The sequence below is a fragment of the Arachis duranensis genome, chromosome 5 (assembly GCF_000817695.3).
Source record: "Arachis duranensis cultivar V14167 chromosome 5, aradu.V14167.gnm2.J7QH, whole genome shotgun sequence".
Classification (NCBI taxonomy): Eukaryota; Viridiplantae; Streptophyta; class Magnoliopsida; order Fabales; family Fabaceae; genus Arachis; species Arachis duranensis.
Window position 1 is genome coordinate 101,584,723 of NC_029776.3, and position 8,697 is coordinate 101,593,419.

The 8,697-nt window shown below is 34.8% G+C and overlaps 1 protein-coding gene across 1 annotated transcript; it reads left to right on the forward strand.

The window, feature by feature from the left end:
* The first annotated feature begins 883 nt into the window (after positions 1 to 883).
* On the forward strand, positions 884 to 6,609 carry LOC107491295 (uncharacterized). The gene is made up of 7 exons (XM_016112127.3): positions 884 to 1,185; positions 1,591 to 2,048; positions 4,430 to 4,613; positions 4,726 to 4,950; positions 5,034 to 5,150; positions 5,412 to 5,645; positions 6,149 to 6,609. Exons 1-7 carry the CDS (start codon positions 1,120 to 1,122, stop codon positions 6,362 to 6,364), a joined length of 1,500 nt encoding a protein of 499 aa, XP_015967613.1. The 5' UTR covers positions 884 to 1,119; the 3' UTR covers positions 6,365 to 6,609.
* Positions 6,610 to 8,697: the final 2,088 nt, after the last annotated feature.

Below are 8,697 nucleotides of genomic sequence, written 5' to 3' on the forward strand. Positions count from 1 at the left end.
TTTTAAGATTCTAATATATATTTTTTTAAATTTAGTACATGAATTTTTAACTTATTTTTTATGTATTATTTATTTTAATTCTAAAGTCCAATAACTTTTTTTTTTGTACAGACATATTGTTTTTAATATTTATATACTAATTTTTTATTTTGAACTTCATCTCAATATCTGAGACTTGCCAAAAAAATTTAAAATTTGTAAAAAAGATAATTAACCTGATTAACAGGTTACCTTTTTAAATCCAGACCATTCAAATAAAATATAATAAATGAAGAGTTTAGATTTAACAAATTCACAAGGTGTGCAGCACTCCATACTTAGCAAGGAGCGTTTAAGGATGAGCCGTATGTTTTCGGATTGGGTTAGTTTTTCCAACGCTATCCCATGACTAAAAAAAAAAAACCACTTTTATATTCATTGTAGGGTGCATATATAATATTTAATTAACACATATATAATATTTTATTAATACATATATGATATAAAGTAATTTATAAATTATTGTTAATTCATATATAATATATAATATAAATTTATCAAATTTAATTAGAACAAACAATAAATTATTTATTTTATTTTAAATTTTATAAATGAATAAATTAATTAACTAATATAACGAGTTATGCATTTTTTAAAATATGTCATGTTAATTCTATCAATAAATATAAAAATTTAATTTTTATATAATAAAATAAATAATATTAATTTTGTGTCGACATAAATTTATCCGTCTTCTAAATATTTATAGATAAAAATGATAGACCTAAAAAATAGTGTTTAAATATTTGTTGCGATGCGTTGTTCGTCCATATCACAAAACTTTTACTTTGATTTGTCTCTGGCTTTTTTAAATTTGATTTTTGTGGAAAACGAAAACAGTTGAGATAATGAGATCAGTCCGGTACTTTTTATTTCTTTGCTATATCCTACTCACAAGATCTTTTTCCGTAGTTGAAAGTTGAAACCCACCGAAAGCTACACCACTTTACTAATACTCCCACTTCGCACGCTTTGCTTTCTTTCGCGTCTCTAACCATAATGATGCCCCCTTTAGCCAATTGATCACTCGCTCTCGCTCTACAAAGACAAAGAGGCTATGATATTTGTTGGTCCCTGCAAATGATGGATGCTCGCGCTTTCTCTTCTCATTCCGACGCTTCCGTTGCCGCTGCAACCACAGATCAGGTATCGCAACCTCCAACTCATGTATCTCTTGTTACAATCTCCATATTCTCTTTTTATTTATTTATTATTATTATTATTATTATTTGATTGATTGATTGATTATTTGATTGAGCTATGTACTCTGTCAATTTTCGGTGGGAACTGGCAATAGCTTTCGAAGTTAAACTTTCTGTAAGAGAAAAAAAATTTCGGTAGTATAATCTGTGCTTCGCTGAATTCTTTCTTTTATGTTAGCTATTATCCTAATTACTCTATTTCTTTTTCAGTGATTGTGACCTGTTTGTGTATAACCAAATTACCCTTTCCTGAAATAGTAGTCTTTTTTTTTTTTGTTACTGGTTCTGTTGAACAGTGAGAAATGAACTTACTTTTGGTATCTAAATACAATTGTTCATGTTTTGATAGAATGTGGAGCAATGCAGAAGTGGCAACAACAGTGAAGCCACGATTATGGAGAAACCAAGGCGATGGCATGATGTTTTCTGGTCTGGAATGTTTGTAATCCACTTGATTGGTTTCGGTTTTGTTCTTGTTGTTCTTGGCCTCAACAGATTCAAGAAGAAGAACAGGCTTGACATTGATAAGTACACATACCGCTTCATGGAGAATCAAGCCGGATTGACAGAGGATTACTGGCCAGTCTATGCGGTTGCCGGTTTAGTTGGGACTGCTCTTGGATGTTGTTGGCTGTCGCTGTTGGGTTCATGTGCTACCCTTATGATGAAGGTGTCTGTTCATATCCTCACCACATATCTTGCTGTGATCAGTGTTCTCTCTTTTTGGGCTGAGCAGGTCTTCTGGGGTGTCGCTTTTGCTATTGGAGCATGCCTTCAGCTTTTGTATGTGATATCTGTTATAGACAGGTATGAGCCTCAATTTACTATATATATAACGTATGTATGTACCTATCATGCGTGTTTGTTGCTTAAGGGATGCATGGATTTTGTTGTGTTAGTTTGTCCATATCCACAGTTGAAGGTTGCATTTACTGGGAAAGAAGTTAAAGTTTTAAACTGTTGTATTTTTATAATAATAACACTAATATAGCATGATTGACTACCTTTGGTGTCTTACATTTGGCAGCTGCTATAGATTGCCATCTTTGAAACATAGAATTGCATAATCGTGTAGCAGCAAACATATCTGAAGTAGTATTCTCTTTCTGATTGATTTCTAATCAAGGTGTGAATCTGACTAACATCTGGGATGAAACTACTCAACCTGTTTAGTGCTCTACATTACCTGAGAATATCAAAATACCCTATTCTAAGTGAATAACTCTATATCCTTGAACATAAACTGCTTCTATTTTTTCGCTTTAATAATTTTTGTTTTTAGTAGAGAGTTTTAAGGAGTCAGGAGGATATAAGATTACTTATTCTGAATGGGTTGGTATATCTAAAGGTCAAATAGCGCACCTTGCAATACAAGCTAAAATTAGTTGGTAAAAATTTGCTCATATTTGCTGTTGACAATAGCCTGATTAATTGTCGTCTAGTGATTCGGTCTTTGGGGAAGTCATCATTGTTGAGAAGGATTTGAACATTAGGCCTTTTCAGAACTAGTTTGACCATGTAGTGATGTATATAAATACATGGGCTTGAATACTGAGTGCTGACTGAGGTATCTTTCATGCAATAACTCACTGGTGTCTGTTTTTCAAGTTGATATTGCAGCAGGCTCTGTCCTGCTTATACTCAAACTTCTGTGCTGCTGTATCTAGTTTCATAGAACCATAGCAATCTCTGAATTGTCACTATGAATCAAGAGCTGTAAGAGTGAATGAAGAAATGTCAAAATACGAGTCCAACCAGCACAAAACCTGCGGACCAGCCATCTGACAGGCTCACCACTGAGAACCACTTCATATTCTACCACTCATGTTTAGATGTTTGACCTGTTAATGCATGGTGTTCAATGCTGCCTTCCAAACATCACTTCTCACTGATGCTGGAACTGGTCATATTAATCCATAATCTTTTCCCCCTGTTGTTCTAGAGATCTCCTTTTGCTCTATTTTTCTGATCTGGAAGTTCCATACTCTTGCAAAAATGGCTTCAAGTGATTCTGGAGTGCTTTATCTACCTTCAAGTGATTCTGGCAATACTTTCATCTGTTAAAAATCCTCTCTCATGCATTCTTTAGAAATCTTAGAATTATTTTAGAAAAGTTGAATGGAAGGATTTATCTTGTGGAATCATATTGTATGGATTTTTGATTCCTTGATCAAACACGCTCAGATCATTTGGATAAATACAAGAATATAATATCTCCAGGACTTAGTTTGGTAAGTTCAAACCTGCTCTTCAAGATTTTTCCAAAAGGCATAGTGTTGTTACTCATCATCTAGTAGATACATTCACTATAAGTTCATGTTATAGCAATTTCAAGAAATGGTCATTATGATTTATATGTTCTGGCTTAAGGGAGTTTGTTGAAGATAATGTTGGTTATTATACTTGTATTGAAGTGACTTTAGGAATATCATAAATGTTGGTGGAGCATTGGATATATTAATGTCTGATTTCAGGAACTAGTTATACTATTTACTATATCTTTTAAATATCAGATGCTTTGATCAATAAAAGTATATTAATGCTGAATGATAACTAAATAAATAGTTTCATAAATCACTTTATAGTCTTTCCCAATACCTGTTTTGATTAAAGCTTAGATGACAGTTCATCTCCCATGGTGAACTGTCTAAAGACTTAGAAAATTTACTTAATCAGTTCTACACAAATTTACAGTTACTTTTCAATGTGACGATCCTTAATTTATTGGATATCTGAATTAGCTGGGTTCTAGTGTCCACAACAAAAGCATCATATCAGCTATTCTCTAATGCATTAAGAATCAGATCTATCAATGCGAAAAATGTTAAACTCTATTTCTGAGACTTTTAGAGGATAATTTGGACTTCTGACTAGATTAGCCATTAGCATTGTAAGAGGTTTCAGACTTAAATTTTTATTAATAGTCAATCATGAGTGTTGTTGTAATAAATGTACCATTCCATTCCATGGAAATGCAAATCAAAAGTTGTTTATGTTTTAAATATTTTTTGCCCCCATTGATACTTGATTTGGTAGATAAAATTTGTAAGTTTCTATTATTTGAAATCTGGGTGCTGCCATTTTATTGAAATTGTAGTTCAACTTTATTCCCATCTTGTATTGCTATATTTATAATTAATTGTGCCCTTAAAGATAATTTTTTATGGTTATTCTTTTCGCATTTCCAGACTTCCATTTACTATGTTAGTTTTGCAAAAGGCTGTTAAGATGGTATGGAATCTTCCTGAGGTTATGAAAGTTGCACATGCATTTGTGCTGCTGCTTCTTTCGTGGATGGTGTTGTGGTCATTTGGAGTAGCTGGTGTTGTGGCTTCAAGTATGGGTGACGGTGGACGCTGGTGGCTTCTTGTGGTGAGCTGGCAAGTTTGCTCTTTATTCTGTCTGTCCTTGTTGGCACTAGTAATGCTTGCAAATCATGTATTCTTCCCCCATCTGATTACTGACATTGCTGTCATGCGTGCAGGTCCTCTCTGTAAGCTTATTTTGGACTGGTGCTGTACTGTGTAATACTCTGCATGTCGTTGTGTCTGGAATTGTGTTCCTCGCGAACGTCCATTATAGCAAAGAGAGTTCAGCATTTCCCACTAACTCCTTAATGAAATCATTGCAATATGCTTTAACAACATCGTTTGGCAGCATTTGTTATGGCTCATTATTTACAGCTGTTATTAGGACAATGCGGTGGCAGGTATTAACCAACATTTGCTTTTGCTAATTATTTGAATCTCATTTCTTTCATATATGGATGCTATAAACTCTGTTGGTATTCAGATTCGAGGCGTCCGAGCAAAGATAGGCAATAATGAATGTTTACTTTGTTGTGTTGATTTCCTTTTCCACATGGTGGAAACTCTTGTCCGATTCTTTAACAAGTATGCATATGTTCAGGTAGACTTCTATGCCTATATCAGTAATTACTTCCATATATCAGAAAATTTATATGTTCTTGGTGACAATTGTTTTCATTTTTAACTAGGAATCGTGAAGAGTGATTGCGAAAATTACTGGACTGGGGTCCTTCACTATATATCGGAGATAGAAATATTTTGGCTAATTTAGTTAGAGTTGGGTGAATATAATTATCTGCCAGTTTGCCATTGTGTTCTTGGAGAACTCACTATGGCATTCTTGTCATGATTGTGTTAGCAGATTGGTGTGTATGGAAAAAGCTTTAACCACTCTGCCAGAGATGCATGGGAGTTATTCCAATCAACTGGAGTTGAAGCACTTGTGGCCTATGATTGTTCAGGTGCTATAATGTTAATGGGAACCATTTTTGGAGGTCTGATAACTGGAACTTGCGCAGGTGTCTGGGCATGGATTAAGTGGAGTAATAGAGCTTTTATGATCGGATCCATGTCTATGCTCATGGGAATGGTGTTGGTAAGTTTACAACATCCTTGATTGAAGTTTAATCCATGACTTGGCCTTTATCAAACTATGAAACATACGTTGTAGTGTTTTTTTTCCATCTTTTTCTTTTTGGTCAGAAGATCTTAACTTCATTAGCCAAAGGTCAAGGTACTAGAGGCAATATGCGCCACAGTATAATAATGCACAATAAATAAATGATACAAACTAAGCATGCCTAATGTATGCATTATTGCCTAATCAACTATATAGAATCATAAGGTAATACCCATTTAGAACAGGGATAAACCTCTGCCATAGTCCATTATCAATATGACCATCTTAGAATCCAATTCTGACCCTTGATTTCTTATATTTGCACATAAGCTCCAGGATCACCCACATATTTCGCATTAGCCCCTAGAGGATACTAAATTTACAGTTGCCCAACTGTGTTCAAAATAATGCAGCCCCAGACAAACCAGAATTCCAACGCTCGATATATATTAAATTTTCTTATATAAATGTATTTTCAGGTTGGAGTGGCTATGGTTGTGGTGGAAAGTGCTGTTACTTCAATATATGTATGCTATGCTGAAGACCCCTTATCGATTCATAGATGGGACCCTGAATTCTTCAACCAGATCTCTGAGACACTAAACCAGCGGCTTCAACATAGAAGTAAACGTGTGAGCGAAGTTTTAACCCACAATCAGCTTGATAACCTAGTACGATCAAACACATCAGTTTGAGGAATCACTTTAATTAGTATTAAATATTATAAAAATGATTTAGCTTCGTTCCTTTTTCTTTTCCTTTTTTTTATATATATTTTTGTGTGTGGTGTGCATTGATAACTGTAATTGCAAATTAACATTGGTGTGATATGTGCCAGGTAAGATGGTTGCCTCTAGTATGTGGTTAATTTTGTACCAGTGTTCTGAAAATCGAATTGGACTGACCGATTCGACTGGATTAATTGGAAACCAGTCTTCTAGCCGGTCTGGTTGACACAGAAAACAGCATGGCAAAAAATTGCCAAAAAAACCGGTTGAACTGGCAATAAATTGGAGAAACGGTAGAATTGATTGGTTTTTTAACGGTTTTTCAGAATTTTAACTAAAAAAATAAAGAAAATTCACCATATAAAAGGTGAAAAGCATAGCCTTTCTTGTTCCCCCTTTCTCTCACAAAAACCCTAACCCATTACCCCTTTCTCAGCCAGCAACAGCCAGCTCCTCCACCGTCGTCGAACTCTTCTCGTCAGCTAGACGGTTTTGTCGTGGCGAGTAGTGACGGGCAGAGGGTCCGCTCGAAGCTCTTGGCCATCGATCTTCTTGTCCACGTCGCCACCTCTGTACTTGCAGATAGGAGCTCGCGGTCGTCTTCTACTCTTCTCTACATCGTCGTTGTGGTCGTGGACTTGTAGATCGAGGTGCAGTCAGTTTGAATCCTATCCTTGTCTCTGTGTCGCCGTTCTTCCCTCCCAGCAGTTGAGTTTTGTTCATCCCTCGTCTGTTTTTGTCTCGCCGTACCTTCCTCGCTGGCAATTGAGTTTCATTCTAACCTCGTTTCTGTATTTGTCTCGTCGTTTCTCCTCACTTGTTCAGTCTTTATTTTCTTTTATTAATTTTTATGATTCTGAGTTTGTTTTTGTATGATTCTGAAACTGAAAAATGTTTATGATTATCGGTATGCACTGCTGAACTTTATGCTTCAGTTTATGTTTGTTTATTTTACTGATTGAGTTATTGAGATCTGATTAGAGTTATTTTATTATTATTATTATAGAGTTGTTTTTTTTCTGTTTTTTTTTCTAAGTTAGGATTATGGATGGTGTGAAGGTGTGATTGTTGAATTTGAAATTTTTTGCTTAATTTTTGTTTTTAGTACTTTTGAATTCTCTATCTTCTTTTTTGTTGAATTGTGAGTGTTTGTTTTAGATATTGTTGTTGATTATTTAGTAGGATTGGAGTAGATTAAATCGCTAGGAAAATAGGGTTTAATCACTTACAGTTTGCTGTAGAATGAATCATTCATTATTAAAGTAGTTAGTAAGAAATATTACTCCAGAAAGATAAACATCTTCGAGACCTTAACTGTTTTCCTTTATATTGATCTTACATTGACATTTTCTTGCTTCACTGATTTATGCGTTTACATCAACACCACCATCTTTTACTGTTTTCCTGACTAAATCCAACAAGATAACTATTGCTTACTCAATCCAACAATTCTCGTGTGATCGACCCTCACTCACTTGAGGTATTACTTAGACGACCTGGTGCACTTGCCGGTGAAGTTGTGTGAGTTCTAATTTCGCGCATCACATACTCTACAATCTTAAGTCATCGGCTCTATATTCATAACCGAAAATACCCCTTTTATTTCACCCGGTACACTCTCGCTCGTCCCAAAGCTTAAAACCTAGCTATTGGGCCTTAAACAGGGATTACAGAGGTGAAAAAGTAAGCTGGATAAACAAAAACAGTTAAAAACAACATTTTTTGAAAAACAGGGTATCCGTGCATAGCATGGGTCATGCGTACGTGCGAAACGCGCAAGAAAAGACTCATTTTAGAAAATACAAGTTGTGTATACGCATGGGTCATACATACGCATGACCTTGCATTTGTGCATACGCATGGTACGCGCACAAGGCTCTTTCACTTCTGTAACACGCATCATGCGTACGCATGGGTCATGCGTACACATGACCTTAATTTTCTACAACTTCTGTAGAATTCAGGTTTTAACCATAAACTTCAAAAGCGAATAACTTTTTCGTTAAAAATTATTTTCTGTCCATTTTTCTAACGTTATAAACTCCACAAACCTAATTTTCATTCAAGATAAGTTTTACGAAATTCAGGAATCCGGAAACCCGTTGAAATTAGTTAAAAAAAGATTTTTACCCAAAATTGACCAAAGCCTTTAGTTTTTCAAAATTCTCAATTCATAATCAATCAAACCACAATCAAATCAATACCAATTACTCGTAATCATTATCATATACTTCTCAATCACTCCACAAACATATGAACACCTAAATTCCTCAATCTATTCAACAAATTCCACTCATAAT